The 25225-nt window shown below is 41.6% G+C and overlaps 1 protein-coding gene across 1 annotated transcript in view; it reads right to left on the bottom strand.

Annotated features, from left to right (window-relative positions):
* The window catches only part of LOC106963268 (zinc finger SWIM domain-containing protein 6-like), a 59512-nt gene that overhangs the window by 4158 nt on the left and 30129 nt on the right, over positions 1-25225 (bottom strand). The window contains exons 2-13 of the mRNA XM_015058086.1: positions 17079-17435; positions 15694-15842; positions 14868-15018; positions 13448-13627; positions 12083-12259; positions 11546-11692; positions 11233-11373; positions 8612-8878; positions 6685-6820; positions 4326-4483; positions 2900-3063; positions 2738-2819 (exon numbers count right to left, since the gene is read on the bottom strand). Of these exons, the coding sequence (XP_014913572.1) occupies positions 2738-2819; positions 2900-3063; positions 4326-4483; positions 6685-6820; positions 8612-8878; positions 11233-11373; positions 11546-11692; positions 12083-12259; positions 13448-13627; positions 14868-15018; positions 15694-15842; positions 17079-17435 (2109 nt within the window). The remainder of the gene's footprint in view (positions 1-2737; positions 2820-2899; positions 3064-4325; positions 4484-6684; positions 6821-8611; positions 8879-11232; positions 11374-11545; positions 11693-12082; positions 12260-13447; positions 13628-14867; positions 15019-15693; positions 15843-17078; positions 17436-25225) is intronic.

The following is a 25225-nucleotide window of genomic DNA, read 5'->3' as shown; positions in this document are numbered from 1 at the left end:
ACAGTTTTAGTCCCCAATGAACCATTTTCAGCTGGTACGTTTTGTGTTTAGACTGCATTTGTAAGACAAACCTGTTTACCCCCTTGCCTGTGGTGGTGATGACCCAACAGCTACTGAAGAAAACAAAACAAAAACCTCTGAACAAGACACTGAGGGCAAATTTCTTCCTCATGAAATGGAGTGGCATCAGATTTTAGAAATTGTAGGTAATCCTCTGCATTCTCTGTCTGACCACGAACCATTTCTCTAACATGCGCATTTGTTTTGGTTGTATTTACCCAGAATGCCCTGCACTATAGTCCACTTCCTGCTTTGGAGTGGTCTCCGGCCCATTGGACATTCACATACGCATTCGAATCGTAGCAGAATTCTTTAAACCAAGTGTGGACCGAGGTTTGTAGGTGGACCAAAGTTAGCTTTTTTGGTCCACATCAGAGTTTGATTACTCATCCAAACCTTCCCAAACGAACCGGACTTTCTAGGCTAACAAGCTGAAATTTGACGAAAGCGGACTAAACAGGGCTGGTGTGAATGCATCCTCAGATTCATTAGCATTCAACAATGTCATGGAGCAAAGTTTGACAAAATAAAGTGTTTTTACCATCCTTTGTGGTGTTCCTCATGGTGTAATCTATGGTCCTTCCCTTTTTTCATTTTCCAACATCTTTCTTATGAACTGCGAATAAATGACTATAAGGTGGAGCAGTAGATTGCACTTTTGGCTCACTTATAAATTGTCCTGGTTTCAAATCTGAGCCAGGTCCTTTCCGTGTGAAGGTTTGTATGTCCACCACATTCATGGTTGGCTTTTCTCAGGGGACATGCAGGTTTCATAAAGGGACCCAGCTTTTGCTGACCGACCCTCTGGATAGTGATCCAGCTTACTGGACTCAATTAAAAAATATTGTCTTTTATTATATTCTGTTTTGGATGCTGACTCACAGTCAGCAAAATCATACAGCATAATCTTGTGTTTTGACAATCACAAAAATATCCAAAGCAGTCTCTGGTTTTATGTTTCTTGCTCAAAATCCACTTAGACCTAAAACGGTAATAGTGCTCAATTTTCATTATCAGAAGAAGATATATAATAAACTTTAGAAAAGTAGAATTTGTAGATTATGTTGTTGGTTTCCTAAAAGGCAATTGCACTAAACTGAGGTCAAAAACAAACCAATGGGAACTCCAAGTGAAAAAACAACAGCATGCTAATCAAATTTCAGTGCAAAGCAGTAACTTCAACAACAACAAAGCACTCACACAGGCGTCTTACAGTGAAAAGAAATTTCTGGAAAAATTCCAAGAAGCAAAATAAAGAAATCTTTATTATTCCAAAAAGGGCTAGATCTAATTAATGAGCGTTAAAAACTAGAGAATGAACAAAAACCTTGTTGGTTTTAAATCAGTTTCCCAAAAAAAAAATTTCTTTTTACCTTCTAGTAATCTGATTTTCTGTCTGTAATTTTGTGACCTCTGACGTGTCTCCACTCTGTATCCCCAACTGGAATGTTCTCAATGCTTCCATTGAACCGGCCCTGGCTCAAACAGGGACTCCTTGTCACTCCCCTTAACGTTCACATGAAATCATCTGGGAGGAGGGCTTCCCTCCGGACACCACTTCCTGCCTGCTTCAAGGAATTCTGAGTCCAAACATAAAGACCCACTTAATCAGCCGACAATGTTCCGTAATTACCGCCCTGCTGGTCACTTCTCAACCCTCGCCAAGAACCCCCTTGAACCCGGCTTGTAATGTGGCGCAGGGTCCGGCCTGCCGGTTCTTGAAAGTAGCTCTCATCACCAAGGATGTGAGGACACGAACACCCTGAATTATTTCTAACAAGATGTTTGCTTTTCCTATCTGTCAGCAGCCAGATGGCACAGCGGGCTTGTTGAGCTTTTTGTTCCAGTGGTTTCCATCAAACAGCAGCAGCAGCAAGGCTCGTATGAAAAGCCAAAACAGAGCAGAAGTCATCATACCTGCATGTACGACCAGGAGTCGGGCAAACTTACACCTTACAGTTTGGTATTAGACATTTAACTCACTTATAGACGACAATCAAGAATTCAAATGTTGTGTAGTCTTGGTTAAAGTTTCTCAGCTAGTATATTATCAATTTAAAATATAGTTGCCAATGTCTGAAAAATATGAAATTATGTGGCAAAGTTGAATAATAACAAAAACAATAAACACGCTTATAACATGCTGGCTGGACTTTTCCTCACTTTTCTAGTCCTTTTAATTTAACAAACAGTGTAACATTTTCATTACATCAAAGTAATTGAAGAGTAAATCTTCCCTTCTAACTTCCTCCCTTATGATCTGTAGCTGCATTCCCAAAACTTTGTTGATATTCTATTAATGTCAGGAGAAACAACACAATTTCGCAATTGCAGTGTTTCCATTAAATAAGAAACGTGATTAAAATCATACATGACTTTGTTCACACAATAAGTCGCATCATGGTCCTTTAGCTACTTCCTGTCATTGTCTTTGTGGTTTGCACCAATGGCAACGCCCGGTTGTTGATCATGTAACTCGTGTTATGCTCCATTGCAGTTTTACAAAATTAACCAATTACAGAAAAAAAAAACCCTAGAACTTTTTAGTGAACTTTTCATTTTTAATTTGCGAATTTATTTCCAAAACGTCAAATTGTGCAATCGTATGGTCAATGAAAACGCAGCCACCGACTTCCTCCTTTAAGGATTTCTTTTGGCGGCAGAAAACCAAACTCACCGACTTCAGTGGCGCAGGTGACGAGCCAGCGCACCATCTCTCTCCGCCGCCAGTTCAGCGTGGACAGAGTCAACCTCATCACCTGCGGGACACAAGAGGTTCAGCAGAGGGTCGGCGCGGCGACGGGTCGCGTGTGCGTTTCTCTGCGTGTGCGCCGCTTACCTGGAGGCCCAGCTCCAGGGAGACCTTGAGCAGCGTGAGGTCCGGCAGGCTGTCCATCAGCGTGGCGATCTTGAAGGCGTCCTGAGCCAGCTTGAAGATGTGAGAGGAAGAGTGGATGTTCTTCTGGATGGACTCTAACACTGTGTGGAGCTTGCAGGCGTCACCTGAATAACACGGCAAAGCGAACAGGAACATGGTGGGTGTGTTACATCCAAGTTGCCAAACCTTCTTTCTGAACCAGCATCCTTTTTCTGTCTTTTGTTCCGCACTTTCACAACCTGTCGCTGCATTTTTCTCAGCATCTTCACACCCATGCTCTGACACAGACGTCTGGTTTTCCTGTCACTGTGGTGCGGAGAGTTGAGTCGCAGCTGAGCTGCGACTCAACTCTCGTCGTTTAGTCTTTGCACCCAAAACTTTCCGCTGACTAATAACGTAGAGGTCGTTGTTGAGGAGCAGCTAAAAGCAACGCAGTAATCTCACCGTTTAAGTCACAAAGTTCACAGAATGAGGAAGATGAGGGGGCTCATTCTGGAGGAGAGTCATACAAGGTGGACATCCTGTTAAGTGTGTTTTATCGTGACTTTGTGTGACGAAGCAGTAAAGTGGAAACATAAAGATACGTGATTTCAGCTGCAGGTCTCTTGGCGCTCGTCTCTGACACCTGTGCAGATCCATAAACTGAAGTGTTCTATTTTTCTTCTTTACAAATCAGCCCAAGTTCAGTCAGATTGGATGGAGAGCGTCTGCGAACATCAACTATCAAAAACTCTCAGTTGGATTTAAGTCTGCACTTTTACTGGGCTGTTCAAATACAAACCTTTATAAACCTAAGAGACATTTTTTTTTGCCTTTGATTCAGCTAAAGCTACTTAGTTAGAGCTGGAAAAAAAGACATTTCTAAATTAAAGAGCAATTTTGGGATGGACCTTAGTGGACCGAACAGAGTTCTGCGAGATGTTCAAGGCCAACCCGGTTTTGAAATTCTCCTCAGCTTTATCTCTTCGCCCTTGTGTAACGCTTTAGAGTTAGTGGAACTAATGTTTATGATTAGCACTTTAGCGCACTAGCTTCCGCTAAGTACTGTGTTGGTGTAGCACTTTAGTGAAACCAATGTTTATTACTAGTGCTTTAGCACATTATCTTCTGCCAAATACAATGTTGCTGCATAATTTTACTGCTAGCAGAAATAATGTTTATGATTAGCGCTTCAGCTTCCGTCAAGTACCGCGTTAGTGTAGCGCTTTAGCGTTAGCACAACTACTGTTTGTTATTATCGCTTTAGCATTCACCAAATACCATATTGGTGTAGTGCTTTAGTGTTTAGCTCTATGCTTAGCACAGCTAGCTTTTTAGTTAGCGGTGGCCACCTCTGGTCTAAACCGTAGAGAAATGGAGGTTTGGGTGTTTTGGTGTCTGTGCGTACCTTTAGCAGCTGTGAGCATGGTGGAGGCCAGCTCACACTGCTGGCTCTCTATGTGGCTCAGGGTGAACCAGCGAGGGTAGCGATTGGGCACCACCGACACTATGTGCTGAGGCCGAGACAAGTCAGTAGAAGGGGGTGTGGACTCGAGGACCGGCAACCTGAGAGAAAGGGAAAACTTTTGCTTTAGTACTTCCTTAGATCAAAACACATAATTCCTACACAGGCGGCGACATTTTAATTACGGTAAAGAAGCTATCAAAGTGTAAAGTTCCCTTCAGAAGATCAATCGACAGCTTTCCTTTGTGCACCTGCACACCTGAGCTCAGGTCTGAGCTTCAGGCTGCGAGCTCTGAAAAGCAGATGGGTTTAAAAAGAACAATTAAATTTTTCTGCAGCCCAAATCACAGCTGAAGCTGCTGGAGTTCAATCGTTCGGCTTTTTTTTTTTTTTTCATTACAGAGAAACAAAGCATCAGTGCAGTTTAATATAGGCCAGAGAAGTGGTCAGGGAGAACACCAACGGCATTTATTTATTATTCACACGCTTTTGTAAAAGTGCCTCTCTGCAGTGTTCAATTATTCAGTGAATATTCCAGCAAAAGGAGGTTTTGTCATTAAACAAAGTCTCAGCCAGCTTCTAAATCAGCCGCAGCGTCGGAGCAGAGGAGACCTGGGGGGACGGGGGGACCGACTCACAGCAGGACGCCGATTTCACGTCACAGCTGTACATGCACTCATCGTCAGTTTGGGCTGTTAGTGATGCAATTCAAGCAGGTTGGAGTCACAAAGTAACAATTAATGACAATGACTCTTAAAAACCAGAGCTGGGGGGGAATGGTTGAATGCAGAGAGGATTCCCCAAAACTGAAACATTAATATTTTGGTCAAATGTCCATCTGCATGTTGCACTTCAACCACATTCTAGGGACCGATTCCTTTTCTCCACTTCCGATACCGATGCAGATATCTGAGGTTCGATATCGGCCGATACCGATCCATTACAGAAAAACAGAATTGACTTAAAATCTTTCTCCTTTTTTTTTTTTAAAACACATACATAATAAATGCACTGAATTACAAATGCATTAATAACTCTGCACCAGTACAGCACACTTACACCAATACCTTCACAATCTTGATCAAACATGTAAAAACATCTTTAATTTGTTCACTCAGGTCAATCAGGAGTAGAACAAAAATAATTGGTCAAACATGTAAGAATAAACTGCAATAAACCTTTCAAATGGGTCAGAAAGTGCAATTTGCAAAGTGAAAGTGCAAATATAATGTTAAATAAACAATAAAGCTCGACATAGCTCAGAGCTTGTAGTATAGAATTAGACTGAATAGATCTGTCCTTGTGGCTCATCGTCACTGAAACCCCATCTAGTAATGTTTTCAATATCGACAGATCACTAACACATTCTCCTGCTCCTCCAGACATAAACTGGGATCTCTGACTTAAATTTGTGATAGAAATAGGAAATGATCATCACCCTATGTTCTACCATGTTTTATAACTACGCATTTACCCAACACTCACATCTGGTTTTTGTCCTTTTGTCATTTTTTTGAGTGCCAACAATTTTTTTTGTTGCAGGAAAACAATAAAATCCTTGACATTTGTCTTGACGTTATCATCAAGGTCCTCAAATAATTCTGACGTCAGATAATCCCTGAATGACCATTCGTCATTACTCCTACGAGGGACGAACTTTTGACTGTCAACTGGAGCAAAGAGTGGCAGAGCTGTCAGCAGGGGGCAGTACAGGCAACATCACTCATGGCTTTTAGAAAGTTCCACTTTAGGAAGTCCGAATTTCGGATTATGGAGTTCAAGTGGAGACTCAGACTTGGAAAGTTAACGATGGGTTAGAATTAAGTGGGGATGAAGATAATAATCTGAGTGGTTTCTACCATTTTATGTCCCTGAATTTGTTCTGTAAATGTAGGAAAATGTATAAATCACTTCACTGTTATAGTAGAATGTGATTATTATTGTTATCCCAAACAAAATGGTGATGAATAACCCAATAATATTTATTTATTCCAATGAGCTGTTCGACAACGGCACAAACTGAGTTACCGTATTTTCCAGACTATAAGTCACATCAGTCAGCTGTTTGCTGTTGTGCTACAATGATACAATTAAACCTCTAAAAAAATCTGAAACAGGCAACAAAATTTTTTGGCTGTCTGCTTCTGTAACTGGGTCTGCAAATGACAATAACAGATATATAAATAATTACCGCTGACTGCTTGTCTAAGCCTCATTTTATGTCTCTATGAGTCAGAAAGAAAAGAAGCAACACATATGTTCTCTGTTCAGACTGTTAGCTGCTAGCCGGCGTACGGCTCACCTCATGGCCCTCAGTGCAATGTTGTACGCCAGCTCGGCGTCGTGAGGTAGCAGGGAGGTGAAGAGATACTTGGCAAACGTGTGCATGGGGACGCTCTCTCTGTAGAGGACTTCCCCCAGACCGCTGTAAGGACCAGCTGGAAGAGAGGAGACAAACAAAGGGGGGAACGGTCACAGCCCGGAGCAGACAGGAGCCGCCGACGGGACGCTTAGCGTGCCGACGATGTCGGCAAGAGATTTCGCTGCGGATCAGGTGACGACGTCTCGGACGAACATCAGAGCATGTCCTGACTCTGAGACGTGATATTTGACATCTGTTCATGCAGATAGGTACACATTTGTGCTCAAAGATGTGAAAATACAGTCAATAAACAGGCCAAGAGCAGCAGCATGTTAGTTTCTTATTTCTATGAACATTACAGACTGTCTCTTTAAGAACATGTTTTCCTAAAGAACAGGAAGCTGTAGTTTTCAGAAAATGTTAAATATTGAAATTGGAAGAGTTAAATAGTTCACTGCAAAAACACAAAATCTTAACAAGTCTAAAAAGAGCACAAGTTCCACTGGCAGATTATTTTACTTATAGATAGTACTTTAAAAAATCAATATTAAGGAATTATTGACTTATAATAATATATATGTTGCTGAAAAGTGACTTGTAAATTATTTTGGTTTTATTTCAAGTTCAATAAGATATTTGCACTAGAATACAAACAAGAAAAACTACTTGGTAAGATTTTGTGTTTTTGCAGTGTTGGTTGCTACAATTAGCTGCTGCTAATTTATGATTTCTTTAGTGATTTATTTTATGTCACTCTTACTCTCCTGCCTGGTCTTTTTTGCTGACACAGCAGAAAATATTCAATTACAGTTGGTGTTACTCAGACAGGAGAAACTCTCCATCCTCTGCAAACTGTCCATCAACATCAAATTTATGCCAAAGTTGAATTTTAAACATTTCACACCACAAAAACACAAAATCTTACCAAGTATTTTGGTTTAGTTATTTGCATTTTAATTTCCCTTTAGGATCAAAAAAGTATTTTTGAATTGAAGTTTGTCCTGATGCATAAAACCATAAAACTATCATTGTTTGTGGGCTTCATTACAAGCAGTATCAAGTATAAAGTTCATAATGAGGTAAAGTCCATTATGTCGTGAATCTTCACCTTCTTTTGGGCTGTGGAACAACAAGAAGAAAGGTCAAGCCTGGGGTCAACACACAATACTTGTTAGTGGGTTTTGTGTGAGAGAAAAAAAAACAGAACATAACAGGACGCTTCCTTTACCAGCCATTGTCTAAAAGTTAGCCAAATGCATTCTGTCTTCACCCTTCCCTCGGTAATGTACGAGCAGCCACTTCCTGTGGGCGTCTCCTTCGTAATCACAACCAACCGGGGATAACCGAGCCTCATGTGAGGGGCCGACCGCCTCTATCATTAGTGGGACTGAGAGCAAAGGAGGCTTGAACCGTGACGAGCCACGAGCTTTTTTTAGCTATTGCTGCACACACACACACACCCAGATATGTACACGACGTCAGCAGCCGGTCCTGGCAGAGCAAATGATACAGACGTGTAAATTAGCATTGCAAACACCAGAGAGTGTAAATAAAGGAACGAAGGGAGCACTGAGTTCATGCTAAGGTACACAGACAGAACACAGTGTTTAGACACAAACAGATTAGCAGAATACAGAGCAAACAACATGTTAAAGAAGGTTGGTAGCATGCTAATGTGTGTGTGCAGTACAGTAGGACCGAGGTTAGCTTAGCGTAACAGAAACGTGACAGCGTTTTATACGTACTTTTTGTGACTTTAAGGGTGATCAAGGTGCGTATGGAACCTTGATCACCTTTGCGCAACTATATCAGTAGCTGCGTAAAGGTGAGCCGCGTAATTGTGGAGCTCTTTGGCTGCTTCACTCACCCTCCAGCAGAAGCGTGGCCTGCTTCCGGAGGATCTTCACCAGCGCCTCGTCCAGGTTCACTTCCTGGAGCTTGGCCAATAGCTGCTCTTCGTTGCGACACACCTTCTCCTGGGCGTAGAGGCCGTCCGGCATCGCCCTCTGCTGGCCCAGACCCATCAGCGCCGTCTCCACAGCCAGCGCCGCAAACGTCTCGCCTTCCTCCAGAAGAGGTAGTGGCGGCGGCGTGTAAACGGGGTTCTCCGGCCTCCTGCAGGGGCCCAGGGAGCCTAGTGGGGGGTGGGGAGGAGAAGGGACGATGACTCAGCGAAAAATAAACGTCCCCTCTGGGGTGTGAACTGAGCCACATATTGATAAATATATTGATTCCTTTTCTCCCTGCGCTGTGCGCCTCCTCCTGGGAGCAGTGATCATGCGTTTTAGAGCTTTAATGATGTCTAGGCAGACCTCACCGTTAGTCCCAGGAGAACCCACGCTCCCTGAAGAAAACACACTCTCTCACACACACTTACACCGATAAAAACAATGGCTTTAATTGAAAACCTTCACAGCTACGTTGGCGTTACGAAACTCTTCGTTGTGTTGCAGGTTTTCTTTAGAAAAATTAAAAATTGGGGAATTAATCTCAGAAATATTCCAAATAAAAAACTCTGACATTTCTGAGTTTCAAAAGTCAATTTTTCTCTAGAAAATGTTTGATTAATCTCAACATTTCTGAGTTCTTTTTTTTTTTTTTGGCGGAAATTTACCACAATTTTTTTCTCCCACTCAACTTCCCATGGCAATTCTTTTATGAAGCCCCCTGAACAGCCAGCTTTCATTATCAATAACATATTGTGGGCCTCACGATGGCCAGTCAGCACATGATTATGTCGTTCATTAAATAAAGTTGAACTTTTATTGGGTTTTTTTAGGCCGACCTTAACGGGAATCTAATATTTGGCTGTAAGCCATAATTATCAGAATCCACAAAAATAAATGAAAATGTCCTGTTCTGAAATACAAGGGTAGGAGCTTTAGTGTAAGGAAGTGAAATGAGCGATTAAATAAACTCCTTCAACAGCTCTTAATTTGTAAATGAGATCCTGGATCTCGATGAGACAACCTGTAGAAATAAAAGTTGAATAGATCAAATAAACTAACAATCTTCAGCGAAAAAGCTAAAGTACAATCTCTAAGGTTGAAGACCTCGGATGATCAATCTGACAGTCTGTCCAAACGACCTGAATTCAAGTGTTGAAAGCCTGTAGAGTCTTGATTGACTTGGAAAATATAAAAGCCCTCTCTGAAATGGAGAATAAGTTTGAGATTTTTCTTCTAAAACAACATCTTAAAGCTCAGATCCACCGAGTGGAAACAAACTCTAAACTGCCTAATAATTCAAGGTGGTCTTGAGCGCAGGGGGCGCTTTGTGAATTAATCGTACTTTATACCAGAGACGCGAGCGGAGGGCTGCTGTGACGTCCTGTCTGGCTGTGGCATGTTGAAACTCGTCTGCCTGCATAATTAATGCGTTTTAATTGGAGTGTTTTTCCTGCCGCATCTCTTATTCATGAGCCGGTATCGGAGGACGACTGCAGGCCAATCAGCACGTCTGTGTCATCTCTGCTGATTACGACCCGAGGCCCTGCAGGTCTGATGGGAACGATGCAACCGCTGCAGCGTGATGGTGCGTTTGAGGACGGCTCCATCTGCGGTAAAGGAAAACATCTGGGTGCGTCTAACGGCTCGAGTCCGACAAATGGAAACGTTGTTACCACAGGAGGCGGTGGAGGTGGAGGCCACGATTTCTGGTGTCGTTTCTAAAGAGGTTAACTTTTTTGTGATCTTGTATTTGGTTTTAAGTACCAACAGTGGTGGGCAACGCCGAGTGAAAAGTTAGCTGAACGAACCCTAAAGCACAAATCATAAACATTCCTCTATGCTAAACCGCTACACCAACATGGGGATTAGCTGAAGCTAGTGCTAACCTGCTATCTTCAATTCAAATTATATTTGCCTCTGACAAACTACAGCACTCATGCACCATTTTACTTTAACATAATTTACATTTTCTATAATACCCTTAGACGTTGTGTTTGTATTTATATTTTTTCATCTGGAGTCCGTGTTTTATTTTGTTCCCATTTTTTGCTTGATATAAAGCTATTGGTAAAAAAAAAAGGGAGAATGTGAGGAGAGAAAATGAAAACAGCCGTGTAAACACTCTTCACTCACTTCAAAATAAGAGCATGAATATAAACATCTAATTACTTGACTACTTGGAGCGTTTTGGGGAAATTGTAGATGGTGATTTTAGAGAAGAGTAATGAATTCAACGCACAACTTTTTATGAATTGTGCGATTTGTGAGCTGCAGATTGTCTGGAAAAAAAAATAAATACAAAGTGTCATTCTCCTACTTCCTGTCATCCTCTTTGCATTCATCTATTTCAATACTGCTGGAAAAAAAAAAAAAAAAACACCTCACCCTAGCGCAAAAAAACGTTTTATAGAAGAACGTGAGTGATTTTTTTTTTTCACAATTGCCGTGTTTCCGCTGAGCAAATTTGTTTTCAGAATTTCAATCTGTGCTATTCTGTGCTTAATTGAACCGCAGTTGCTGTTAATCTGTGAGCGTCTACCTGGGAAGTCGGCGGTAGCTCCGTCGTCGCTCCCCTGTCCCGTCTCCAGGAGGGTGGCGAACAGAGTGCCGATGGGGTCCAGAGGGTGGCCCACCCAGCCCTCCAGGTTGGTGACGGATGTTACGCCCCTGTGGAGCAGCTCTGAGGGAACGAGAACACGGACAGCTGAGTTACTACCAGGTACCAGATCAGAATTAGGTATAAACTTTGTGTTCTGAACAAATAGGCAACTTTTACATTGTGTCGATTTGTCACCTAAGATACAAAACCTCCCTTCGCTAAACTCCACATTAGCAAAAGAAGACTGACTGACCTTTTCTGTGGCCGCGGAAAAGTTCCAGCTGCTTCTGCTGCTGCCGCCGCAGCGTGTTGACGATGGCGATGGCCAGCCGCAGCGCCTCTCTGGGGTAACCGTGTGACCGCAGGGCGTCCACTCGGGCGCACGCCGTGGGAACGTTTTCTGAATTAAAAAAAAAACAGCAAGAAGAGACGTTTTTATTTTGACAAAGAAAAAAGTATTTAAAAAAACACTAGTAATTTTGTCTAGTATCTAATGCAAATATCTTAATATGCTAAACTTACTTACAAGTAACTTTTCAGGAAGATATAGGATATTGTTTTAGGTAAATAATTCCTTAATTTTGATGAAAAGTTCTAGTTCCACTGGCAAATTATTTCACTTATAACAAGACATTTCTCCCATGTCGTCAGTGAAATAATCTGCCAGTGAAACTTGTGTTTTTTCAACAACATTAAGGAATTATTGCCATAAAACAAGCTCCTTTATCTACAGATGATTTTGTCCCGTTTGGAACTAGACTGAGCAGACTTGGTAAGATTTTGATCTCACCGTGCCACAGGGGCCACCCTCTGGAGTCAAAGAGGGAGCCGTTGAGGTTGTCGTGGTAACAGTAGTTGTTGTAGTGGTCCTCGGTGATGATGTGCTGCAGGTGGGGGTCCTGCCAGTGCAGGTCGCAGGCCTCGATGGCGCGCGTGAAGACGGTCCGGTGAGGGCGCGTCAGAGCGTCTGCGGAACGGAGAGTTGGAACGCTTCGTCAAACCCGAAGGACTTTAGTCACAACTCGACCGTGTGGCGACAGGAAGTTATCACATTGTTCATATCACAAGTAAAACAGGAAGTGTCAAGACAAGAACCGGCGCAAATAATGGTGCTAATTTGCTAAAACAAGGATAAAAGAAGGGCCAGAAGAAGCTAAACAGATATTGGGAATCGGTTATGTTTTGAAATGACTGGTTCAAGAACAAAACACTAATTAAAATCCAGCAGGTTCAATAATGTTGCTTAGTGTATAAAATATAGAATGATAAATAATTAGAAATATTAAATATTCATCTCACTGAAACAATCCAAACTAATCATTTTCAGGTAAATGACCTTCCTGCTCAAATTAAGTGCTTAAACAAAATATGCAAAGACAATTAGAAAAAAATTAATTCTCGCCAAGTCTTCTTGCATTTAACAAACAGAAATAATTTTGGTGATTCCATCTGACCCAAGACAAGAAAAATGTCATCTGATTTAACTTCAGACAATGAGGAAAAAAATCTGTCTTTTTATTAGGCGTATGAAAACTTTTTCTAAACGTTACGTTGCACTTCATTTTCAAAGGTGTGCCGTTTGAATTTCAAGCACTTTCCAAACCTTGAAAACAGCTGAATTAAATATATTTTCAAGTGTTTTATGCAGCTGTACGAACCATGTTGCAAAATAAGCAATAAAATGATGTATGATTTGTGCTGATATCGTATTGGGTTGATATCGGTATCGTATCGGAAGTAAAAAGGGACACACTATTAGGAACACAACAGTAAGATGTCAGAATGACACAGAGCTGCAGAGACTGTCTGGATAGAAACACCAGCAGCAATAGAAATCCCTCTTTCCTTCTTACAAACATTATTTTTCTACCTGGGAAAAAGGGAATTTCTCTGATGCAGTGAAAGCGAGTGAAATAAGAAAAAGCTGCAGGACCTCCACTGTGTTATTAGGCTCATTCTATTAGCCACGCTGAAAGGGTAATAAGGCTCGCAGGCTCTGAGACTGAAGCATGGAGACTTGATTAAAAGAGAGGTGGAGGAAAGGGGAGGGCTCAACGGCGTTACTACGGCAGCAGAATGACGGGAGCGAACTGGAGGGAAGGAGGGAGAGAGAGAGCGTGGAGATAAAACAGAGGAAGGGCCGCGCTCCTCTCACCTGGATTGCCAGGAGGCCCCTGGGGCAGAGCGTTGGTCAGATTGATCAGCTCGCTGCCATGGTTACCATCCTCCAAGGGACACACGTCCACGCCGTTCCACCTGCGGAGCTGCCGGAGCCACGAAGACTTCTGCTCAGGCTTACAGTGCGGGTTCAGGACGATGCACATCCACAGGGCGCCTGCACACACACACACACACACACACACACACACACACACACACACACACACACACACACACGACCCGAGATCACACACTCTGCTCCGAGATGCAAACTGCTGAAGGAGAGTCGGCAAAAATACAACAACGGATCAGTGGAAACCCGAATGAAAAGCAAATATTGTGACGTATGGAAGCAAAAGGAATTGTTATTACTGTGTCAATGTCAGAGTGACGTTGATTCTTAAGTTAAGTTCGTATAATGCAGATGTGAGATGGCAAGAAGACGGCGTATTAGAGTTAATGTAGTTAAAAAATATATTAGAGCATTTTTAAAAAATAGTACATTTCTGCCAAAAATCTAAAAATTTTCTAGAAAAAAAATCGTGGAAATTTATGAGTTTGAAAAGTAAAAAATTTGCGAGAAAATTTTTTGAAATTTTGTCATTTGACATTTCTGGAAAAGCTTATTTGAACATTTTTGAAAACAAAGATGTTATGATACGAGAATAAAGTTGTAAAGACTTCAGAATAAAATTGTATGACAATCAAGTTATAATATACAGCCAGAATATAGTTGTAATACCAGGAGAATGAAGCAGTAATTTTATGAAAGCTACTACCAGAAAAACAAATAAAAATTAAATTAAGCAATATTTTATTATTCTCGTAATGTCGTACAACTATTTTTGTCTCATTACAACTTTATTATTGAATCACTGATGTTTTACTGTTGTACAACTTCTTTCCTCATAATATTATGACCTTATTCTCGTAATTAAAATAAAACTTTTTCCTAGCCCGGCCCAAGTACTCCGTCGTGTCTCTGCTGCAAGTTTGTGTGAGTTTCAGATAAAACCTTTTGCTAAAGAAAAATGCTTTTGTGGGAGTAAAATGGTTCATATGAAGCCAAATCAGCTGCTGTTCAAAGTTAAAGCATGAGTCTGACCCGCCTCGTCCCATTAATGCATCATCGTGTTACTGCAGAGGATCGCTGCGCTGAGGCCTGGAGGCGTACAGGAATACCTCACACCACTTTATGTCTACATACCGCACACAGCATCTTGTTACAAATGGATGCTAAGACAGAAAGTTTTTCAATTACGCAGTAAAACAAATTAACAAGCTTCATCAAACGCACCAAAATGCGTATTGATTAGTCTTATCGAATCGATTGATGACGCCGAGCAGCGGTAATGTTTTACAGCAGCTGCCATCCGGCGTCAGTGTCCGGGCGCGGCCACATTTCATCGCCGTACCTAGCTCGTCCCACAGCTGCCTGTACTTGTCAGTCATGGTGGTCCCCTGCTGCCTCCACAGCGCCAGTCGGGGGTCGCCCATGAACTGCTCTGTGATCAGCGTCAACATGCGAGCGCCGTTGGAGTCCCTCATCCTCAGCATCTCTCTCACCTGGAGGGCACAGGGGAGTTCAGGTCACATGGAGACATGTAGTATTCTTTTTTTTTTTTTTTTCTTTTGGCGAAAAATCTAATTTTATTTAAAAAAAAAATGATTTGGAAACAGGACATATGAGTGTAAATAAAAGAAGAATCTGCATGGCTTCAGTTAATGAAGGTGAAATCACCAAAATGAAGGAAAAATAGAAACAGGATGAGGAAAAGGAGTGACTGGGTCAGAAAGTTTGTAAAATAAATCACACATGATAACAATCTTACTTAAATAGAATACAACAGCCATCATTCATAAAACATTCACCACTAATTGCATATGAGAATGATATTTGGTTGCATTGATTCTCCATCAGACTACTGGAAAAAAATTAGCTTAAGTAAAAACTTGTAAAAAGACCTAAAATATGTACCAACAAGTAGAAATACTGGCACAAAGTACAGGGGAAAAATGCTTTAGAAAGCTAAAAAAGAGTTTAGAAAACAAAACTTTAATCACTGATTAAATTTGACAGAAACAGAATATTGTCTTTTGCGTCACAACACACATCACAAGTTATAAAAGAAGCACAGACATCGACACGCATCCTTGTGGTATCCCACATCTCTGTAGCTCCATTATTACCCAAAGAAAGACACAAAGAGGAGAGCCCTAATGTGGCTCTATGGTCGGTACCTTGCTGAACAGCAGGTTGAGCTGCTTTCCCGAGCCGTGGTACCCGCCCTGGGAGAGAAAGAGCTTGACCTGTTCCTGGACCTGTTCCTCATCCAAATGCCAACAGTTCTCGTCGTCCACGCTCGCCCCCGCCGTCGGATCTGGAGCTCCTACCATGAGTGAAGAGAAGAAAAAAGCAAACAGACAGTGGTTAAGCTCTCTCAAGTTGTTGATTATTATTATTATTATTATTATGTGTGACAGAATGACATTTGAAACATGTGAAGAAAATGCTAATTTCAGCCACCTTCAGCTATGCTAGCTAATACAAATATTGAAACCAAGTAAGACTTTAGAAAACAAAAGTTTAATCATTTATTAAATTTGACATAGCTGTGTATGTAGTTAGCTAGCAAAGTACCTATCTATCTATCTATCTATCTATCTATCTATCTATCTATCTATCTATCTATCTATCTATCTATCTATCTATCTATCACATGTCTTCAGAATCCCATCAGGTTCCAGGGATCTTAAGCAGGTGGAGTATCTCTTGCTTTCTCCTCACTTGACCTGGCTGGACATGTGTTGAATTTTGAGATCTGGACAAGTGAAAAACCTAAGAGCAGAATCTGCCCTTCAGCTGGATTTTTTTTTTGTTTGTTTGTTTGTTTGTTTGTTTTGTTTTGTTTTTAGGGAAATTTGAAATTCTTACTTAACAGTACAGATTATATACAGAAATTTGTATTTAAACTGCTTTTTTTAATGTGCTCCAATCAAACAGAATGCATTAATGTGTGCTCGGTCAGCTTAAACACTGATCAATAGCATTAACCCCACGACTAAAGCCAGCCCAGAAGAGCAACTTTTGGAACACTTAACAAGCGTCTCTTGGGAAAACTGAACGCTGTAAAAAGGTTCGACCACAGAGAGAGTGAAAGTAGCTAGGCAGAAATATGAAGTGAGAAACTGAAGCCTGAAGTGCCCAGAACAATCAGGAAGCTGCAAGCTTATAAACAGACTCATGTTTTCAGTCTATAAAAATTGATTCAAGCGGCTAAATAGTTATTACTGTGACGAGAAGCGTGTGAACGAGTTGCGTTATGATTTTACTTTATAGCTTATCCTAAAAACGGAGACAAAAACTCAGACATAATTTAATTGTTCAGGTTCAGGCCATTATCCCAACTTCTGTGGTAAGCAGATAAGAAGCTGTTCTGCTTATTCTGTAAAGAAAACCAAAAGCAGGTTTTCTTACGACGTCACCCACCAGCTGTGCCTCGACTGGTACGAAACAGTACAAACATGAAAACAAATACCTGCGTCAGCTTGACTGCATGTTTGTACGCATATTAAAAGTTCAGCCTCTTGTTGGCCCCGAGGCCCCAAACGGCCCCTCCACTCACCATGCACCTGGTTGATCTCGGAGTTCTGCGACAGTATTTCGTCGGCCAGCTTCTGCGCCGTCGGCAGCACGTCCGTGTGATGCACCGTGATCAGGTACTGGACGAACTTCTGCAGCTGGTCCCTGTTCATTTGGAACAACGTCTCTGAGATGGGCAGGCGCAGCTTGACCTGCTCGGGCTTCCGTACCCGGTAGAGTGAGAGCGCCACCACGTGGGCACAGTAGAAGATGTCCTTGTTGCCGCAGCTGCATGTCACCGACGTGATCTTGCAGCGGTCGAAGCTGACGCTGACGTTGCACAGCAGCTCCGGCTCGGAGGACGTGGCCGGTTCCCGGACCGTCCCGCTGAGGTGGAAACCTGCACAGAAACATGTTCGCCGTCAATCAGAGGTAATGAAATAAAGTTTTATGACTTTCAGCTATTTCAAAACCCATTGTGGAGTTAACTGGAACTTAATAATGAAGATAAGCATCATCAGGCGCTGCAGGTTTTGTGGAGATGTACCAAGAGATTTTAGTTTTCAGTGTAACATCAACACTGTTCAGTGTGGACACCTCGACTGAGTGAAGAATAGGACTTGGAGCCAGACTTTTTCAGTATTTCTAAGGTTTTTACAAATAAAGTCAAAGGTAGCACAAAAGGTAAGAAAAGAAAGCTCCAGTTTCTCAAGAGCCATTTTGGGCGGTAATTCAGTTTGTAGTTTACCCAATTTTCCGAGCTCAAAGGAACACAGGAAGTGCTAAACGTAGACCAGAGCAGCTGCATTTCCATTGACCATCAAATTGCACAAATTGGGATTACGAAAATAATTTTGTGTAATGGAAACACGGTGATTTACAAAAAAACTCATGTTTTTTGCTTAGAAAAAGGTCATATCGAAACTGGTGTATTTCGCAAAACGGCAAGGAAATTCTTTATTTGTAACACATGAGTCACGTAATCGACAACTGGATGTTGCTACTGGAGAAAAAGACAAAGAAAGCAACAAAATGTCAAGAGGATGATGACATGGGATGTTATGCTATTGTGAAATTGTATGTATTTTATTTTATTTTTTACATTAGCAGAATATCAACATAGTTTTGAACACATTTGTAATGAAAACGCAGCTGGCATCAGCTGGAAATATTCTAATCTCTTAGCACCCAAAGGTGAGTTAACACTTCATCGGCGCAGACAAAGGGTCTACATAGCATGAGATGGGTAACGTTTTCAGGTTGTTGTTACATCATTTTAGCGCTTATGTTAATATATGTATAAGGCACCTCAGAGACATGGAGCTTATAAAGAAATACATTTGTGGAACTGCCTCAAATATCTGTTGCAGCCTGACGTAGCCCGGGACCAAACTGTGTAAACTGCATAGGAATAGTGGAGCAATATTTACTTCCTCCTCAACAGAAATATCACAAAAAATTTATTTACCGAGAAATTTGAAGAGCCAATCAGATTCAGACTGAACATTGCTAATATGATATTACGTTCATTATTCACTGATCATCCCCTCACTTCACCGTTAACCTGTCTGTCTGAAAGCGTGCCACAGAAACACACACACTCTCATTTACTTTTCATTTCCCTTTCACAACACCTCTAATGCTTGCCTTTCCCTAATTGCCTCCTTCCTCTGTCAGCACCGACAGGATCATTTCACCAGCAGCACAAAGTCCTGCTATTAAACTGTCAATCTTTGGCCTATAGAAGTTTTTGTGAAGAACATTCACATGGAGGCGAGATTAAACCGACTTCTCAAATCCTGTATATTTGGGTTTCAGTCGGGAATGTATCGTAAACCTGACCAGGGCATCGGTTTTCACTTCAAACGAGCCGCAAGCGAAAATGAGATTGAAATATTAAACTTGGAAAGACACGGCAGATGGACAGGCGTTGGCAAAGAACACCATGACAACAACCACTTCTATAAGCAAACCCTGGAATAGACAACCTGACAGGGTTCGTGGGTTAACAGATGGTCTCAGAGGCACGGTGGTACACACCGTAGGAGTTCATCGTCCACAACCAGCCTGTCCCCGTCTCAGGTTCGCAGCACGGCGAAGACCAACAAGTTCGTTCTGCCCAACGAGAAGCGTAGCACGCAATAGTCGCTTGAGTCGCAGGAGCGGGATGTGCTTCTCGCTCCCCGCTGTCGTCCACGCAGCGCGGCCAAACGAGAGCCTGATGAGCTACGAAGCCAAGACTGTGACAGCTGACAGGCGGCTTTATTAGGTGGCCGTCTGAGCCAAAGAAAATGGAAAGCTGCGTCAAAGACTCGACCTTCTGTCAAGTCGGTCTACGGGGGAGGTTTAAATAACACGACTGCTGTTCTCACAGGCGAGAACCTCTGCTGTGTCTTGAGAATGTGAAACTCAGACAGGCTGGTCTTACAGCAGTACTTTAGTGTGATCTACTGAGAATATCACACTTCTCTGAGTCTTTACTAATTATTACCTCAGACATTTTGATTGTTGTTACATTTCTGGGAGTAAGGTACTTCAAACTCAGAATCTCTAAATACAAGAAGGTTTGTGGTTATAAATAGCAAAATGGAAGAAGTTTAAAGCAGTATGTATCCCTTAGCAAGGCTTCTCACAACAGAAAGTCAACAGGTCTAAGTGCAGTATTGGACAGATCAGCTAAATACCACTGCTAACCCGTGGTGTTTAGCTATTCACAAATCTGGAAATCTGGAACAATCAAGAAAAATGCAAAAATGCTGAAACACTGACTTCCAAGGCTAAAACCCCACCTGTTTATCATTCCCATTGATTAGTAGTAACTAGAAGATTGATCATTATATTTGATGTGTATTTGCTTGATGATTTTGACAAACTGTAATGTTTATTGCTTGTTTCATAGTTGCTAACTCTATGATGTTTTTATGATGCAAGAGGACTTTGAACGGCTGAATTTTGCTCCACAAATAAACTTGACTTCTATTTTTGATATCATATCTTCCTAATGAGTAAACTGGGTGATTGTTGCAGAGTCCTGTACTGGGTTTTATTACTATTTATACTAAAACAAACACACTGTTCGCATATATGAGCTCCAGAACCTGAACTGGAACATCAGGTCTAATTTCCACTTTGCTCACATCTTCTCCAGTGTGTGTGTGACACCCGGCACATAGCTGACACATATCCATCCCAGTGTTGTGGAAGAATCGCTGTAAGCAGAGTGGGTGTTTTGTCTGCAGACGCGACGCACACCAAAGCCAAACCAAACGGGAGCGGAAGGAGTCGATATCTGAGAGCGAAACCCCGTGTAGAAATGGAGAAAACACCGTTTCACTTCTTACAGCTGCTTTTCCTGCCAAGCACACACACACACACACACACACGCGCGCGCGCGCGCGCACCGGACCACACTCTACACAACCGCCGGGTCCACATCCTGTAACGCGGAGACAAACACAGCAGCGTCAGCGGCGTGGCCCCGCCCCGGTCATGCCTGGCCTACAGCTGAACCTCTGACGTAACAGAAAGAGAGACAGCGACTCGGCTGGAGGAAGGAGCGCCGCTGTGCCGCTGGAAAAAAAAAAAAAAAAAAATTGCTATGCCCTCAGCTGAGTGTGAGAAAGCACATGTAGGAGCGTCAGAACTGGCTCCGAGCCAAACCCCTGAGCTCAGCATTTTGTAATGCACTTTCTTTTCTCTCTGTCTACGCTTCACAGCTTGCATAATTCAGCTGTGCGCTCCGCGTAGCAACAAGAGTTAACCCCTTACACCCCGCTGCAGCCCGACACCACACAGGCCCGACTCGGTATGGCATTTGCATATCGTGATAACGCTTTCAATTGGCGATACCACGTATACTACTTACTGCTTTATGTTCAAAACCTGCTCTTAAAACTATTTTTGTTTTCTTAAAATAAAATAAATAAATAAATAAATAAAAAATCAGGCTAAATATCACACGTTGAAAAGTCGCTAAATGTCTCGGAAACGTTAAAACATGAGTTCATCACTTCTTTTATAATATATTTTATAATATATGAAGATCCTTTACTAGCCTCAAGTCTTCTTAAAAATGTCTCCACAGAATCTCTACTCGGTTCGGTATTCGCAAATTCTTCTATTTGCGGATCTTTTCAGATGGATAACTAAGGGTGTTTTCACACCTAATGGTCGGTACATTGGGGACCAAAGTTGCAACATTTGTTACAGTTTCAGCTGATGCGGTTCGTTTTCACATGGCGTTGTGTCAAACCATTGAAAAACCTGTTCCCCTCCTCGCCTGTGGTGGCGCTGCATCAAGAATCCCTGAAGAACACAACACAACTTTCTTCTTCACGAAATTTAACAAAAATGGAGTGGATATTTTAGCAGTTGCAGGATTTTTGTTTTGTCTGTACCAAAAGACCAGAAGTCATTTTTCCTGATTAGCACAAGACTTCTGCGTTTGTTTTGGTTGCGTTTACCCAGAATGCCCTGCACTATGGTTTGCTTTCCTGCATGGTCTCCGGTCTGCTTGGTATTCAGATATGCATATGAATGGTACTAGACTGGGGCCTAGGTTGAAGAAATACTAGAGTTTGCCTTTTTGTTCTGCATCAGAGTTTGATTGCGCATTCACTCCTTCCCAAACAAACCAGACTATCTAGAACAGGGGAGCCCAAAGTTGGTCCTCGTGGGCCGGCATCCTGCGTGTTTTAGTTCTCTCCCTGGTTTTATGCACCTGGGTCAAATAATAGCTCATTAGAGGCCTAAGAAGAACATTGACATGCTGAAAAGGTCGTTTCTACTATCAGGGAGAGAACTAAAACATGCAGGATGCCGGACCTCAAGGACTGACTTTGGGCGCCCGTGATCTAGACCAAAGAAGTAGAGTTCTTCTGTCTAGATAGATTCAGTGGACTGCTAGTTTTAGGTCTTTCTAGATATGTTTCTTGAGAAGGAACCCTCAAGACACTTCTGAAGCAACCTCTTTGTTTTCTTGGCTGTGTTGGAGGATGGATGGTTGCCTCACTTTGAGCTCTGGAGAGGGTTTTACAATCTGACTCTCAGGCTAAAATGTTCTGTTTTGGCTTCAGAAAATGTTGTTTATTGAAACAGCTTAGATAACCCCACACTAATACAAGCAACTAGTTTCCCCATTTCACCCCTCCCTTCTCATTCTTCACCCCACTCCCACCATTTCCATTTTCCCAATGGGGGCTAAGGATATCTAATTATGTCTGAGTGGGAACTGGAAAAAAAGACAAAGAGAAGGCACCGCTGGCTTCGTGCAACTCGCTGCAGGCCTTCTTGTCCGTTTCTTGTGTGTTTCCATAAGCACCGCAAAAGACTTGGCGTAGCTACCGCTAGTATTTTGGGAATTTTATACGGGGATGTTTACAAGAAACTTCAGAAATGACAAATAGAAAAATTGTTTTTGGGGGAGGAATTAAAAAAAAAAAGGTATGTTCAAATTACAGTGAGGTTTTAAACTACTATTTTCCTGTTTCTTATTTAAACACACCATGCAACAGAAACAGAGTAACACTGCTTGTTTAACATCTCAATTACAGTTATGCCAGAGGTCTCAGAAGCTGGCCGGGCTGGCAGCAGAGACGGCTTCTCCGCCAAGCAGTACTTTGTGTGTTCGCGCGTGTGTGTGTGTGTGTGTGTTATTGTTTTGGTGACAATGGGGGAGCTAATCTCTTGCCCGTGGAGACACTGAGGTGTCTCTGGGGCTGGCAGAAGGAGCAGTAAACAACCAATCAATAGTGATGCCTGACTAATCACAATCTGACCGAGGCGTCTGGTTTCAGGTGAATTTAGACACAGACAAAGGTGAAAGTGTATGAGATAATGGCCGATAGGGCGGGCTCCGACATATTTCTGACCATTGATGAAATCGTTACACAGCTGGCAGCTGAAAATACAGATAACTGTGATAATATGAGCTGTGTCTTAGAAAGAAATACAGTTGATTATACATGTTTTCTTATAATATAGGAAAAATTCAGCACGAAAAACTGAGACATAAGAATAATGCTAATTGTTTTGGCTTTGTTTGACCAGGAAAAAGCTAGAAGAGATTTTCACACGTTGATATTCGTGAATAAAAATAGTGTTTTGATATTTATGCAAAAATCTAAAAAGAAAATATTGTCACTTTACTAAAATAATGGCCCATGTCATTTTTTTGCCCAAATTATTTTGGGACGGTGACAAAATAAAAATTACCTATAGCTTTTTGTTAAAACTGAAAAGCAGAAAATGATTATAGCTGCGTCTAGAATAATAAAACTTCTGATTTGTTTACTTATTTATTTAATACAAAAAACTTGAATAAAATCAGTAGATTCCTTTCCTTAATCCAAGTTTATTACAAGTCTAGCTGTTTATAATGAGCTGGTTTATGGTTGGGTTCTCTTCTTGGGTTGCTAGCCTGCACTAGGCTGCTTTACAGCGGTGCCACTTGTAGCTTGACGAGTGGCACCGCTGTTATTATTATGGTGACTAAAAACACCAGCAACAACAGGTTGGGAAGGGGTAGCTCTGCATTACTTTATGATTAATACAAATGGAGAACGCTTCAGTCACTCTGCACTTTCTTTGACATCTCAGTGAAACAAATTTAAATCGAAGGATGGGTGAGATTTTGGCCTTTTGGAATATTTACATTTTTTAAATCTTGTCATAATTTTTCTTTTACTGATAAACCTGTCAGTTATTACATACAACAATATAAAAAACAGGAATTGTAGGTTTTTAACGCAGCAATGTTAAAAATGTTGCCACGTATGTCTTTGTTTGTTTAGAAAAATAAAGAAAGAAACTCAAGCTAACTGATTTAGCTAACTTCTGCTAACGTTAGCAAACAGCAAGTTAGCGATGGACTGTAAACCAGCAGCTACTTCTGGAAATGAAAGGTGGGGTTTTTTTTGTGCTTTCTTGTTTCACTCTTCTATAAAATATCTAAATGTCTCTAATGTATACTCACTGAGTGATAAATACGTCTGCGTGTAGATTGAGGTGAGGGATTACCAAACAAACAGCCAGCTGTGCTCAGGAGCCCCAGTTAAATCAGGTGATGGGGTCAGGCCGGGGGTTATGAAAGAGCTGATGGATGCATGTTGTCGCAAGTTCAAAGGAGGTCACTGAGGATTTGAGTGACCCGGGTCAATCTGTGTCCTTCTTAAGCAGTCACCTACAGCTCTGTCCTCAGAGAATGGACATATGCTAATCAACGCTTAGCTCAAAGTCTGCCCGGCACCGCTTGAAATGTTGATATAGCCTTTCACCGACTCAAATGATTTTGGGGGATGGTTATCACTTCCATTTCCTCCGATCCAGTACAGTAGCGTCCCTCTGCTTTTGCAACAGAAACGCTCCAGTATTAGACTCTAGCAGGATTCCTCTAAAACCAGACACATTCCTGAGCTCTGTCAAAAAAAAAGGAAATCACCCGTATCACACAGTCATATGAAAAAAATTACAATATGCATTCTGATTAGGCTCGTTAGGCAGATTAAATGTACCTTTTAAAAATAACCTTTAAGCAGGCATTAAGAATACTTTCCATTCAGTCCATGTTTCTGTTTTTAAAGGGGTTTTATTGGGCAGATGTAATATTCTAATCTTCAATGTCATGTTTTAATTTTCTGTAAAACACTTCATAAATAAAACTGGCCAAACAACAAGGCGACTAATGTTGCTTTACAGCAGCAAACCGAAAGACCCTGACTGAGATTAGCTGCGACTCAAGTCTGACGAGGCACGTGCGGCTATGAGGAAATATTTCTGGCAGCGTTTCTGAGGAGAAAAGAGCCAAGAATGACCATGAATGGATCAGAATGACAAACAACTATGAAAGCCCTCAGAGAGGCAGGATTTGATACCGCTTCCATGTAATTTAACATGAGGACTGGAATAACCGAATCCACTTCAGTGGCTTTGCTTCTCCTCCAAAGGGGCTGAGTGAATCCACTGGAAGGATTACATGTCCTCTGATGGTATTTAAATGTTTTATTTACAACATGGCCAAGTGTGTACTGGTGTATTGGACACTTTACTGATGAAATCCTGTTCTGATCTTCACTCATTTCTTAAAGGGGGAGCATTATGCATTTTCCTGGCACCTAGTCCCATTTTATTATGGCACTGGGTGCTATAATAAAATGGCATATATATATATATATATATATATATATATATATA

This window comes from Poecilia latipinna, unplaced genomic scaffold, assembly GCF_001443285.1.
Source record: "Poecilia latipinna isolate Pla-1442-1.1 unplaced genomic scaffold, P_latipinna-1.0 Scaffold1515, whole genome shotgun sequence".
In the NCBI taxonomy this organism is placed as follows: Eukaryota; Metazoa; Chordata; class Actinopteri; order Cyprinodontiformes; family Poeciliidae; genus Poecilia; species Poecilia latipinna.
Note: the sequence above shows the minus strand (reverse complement) of the source record. Positions and strands in the feature narration are given on the sequence as shown.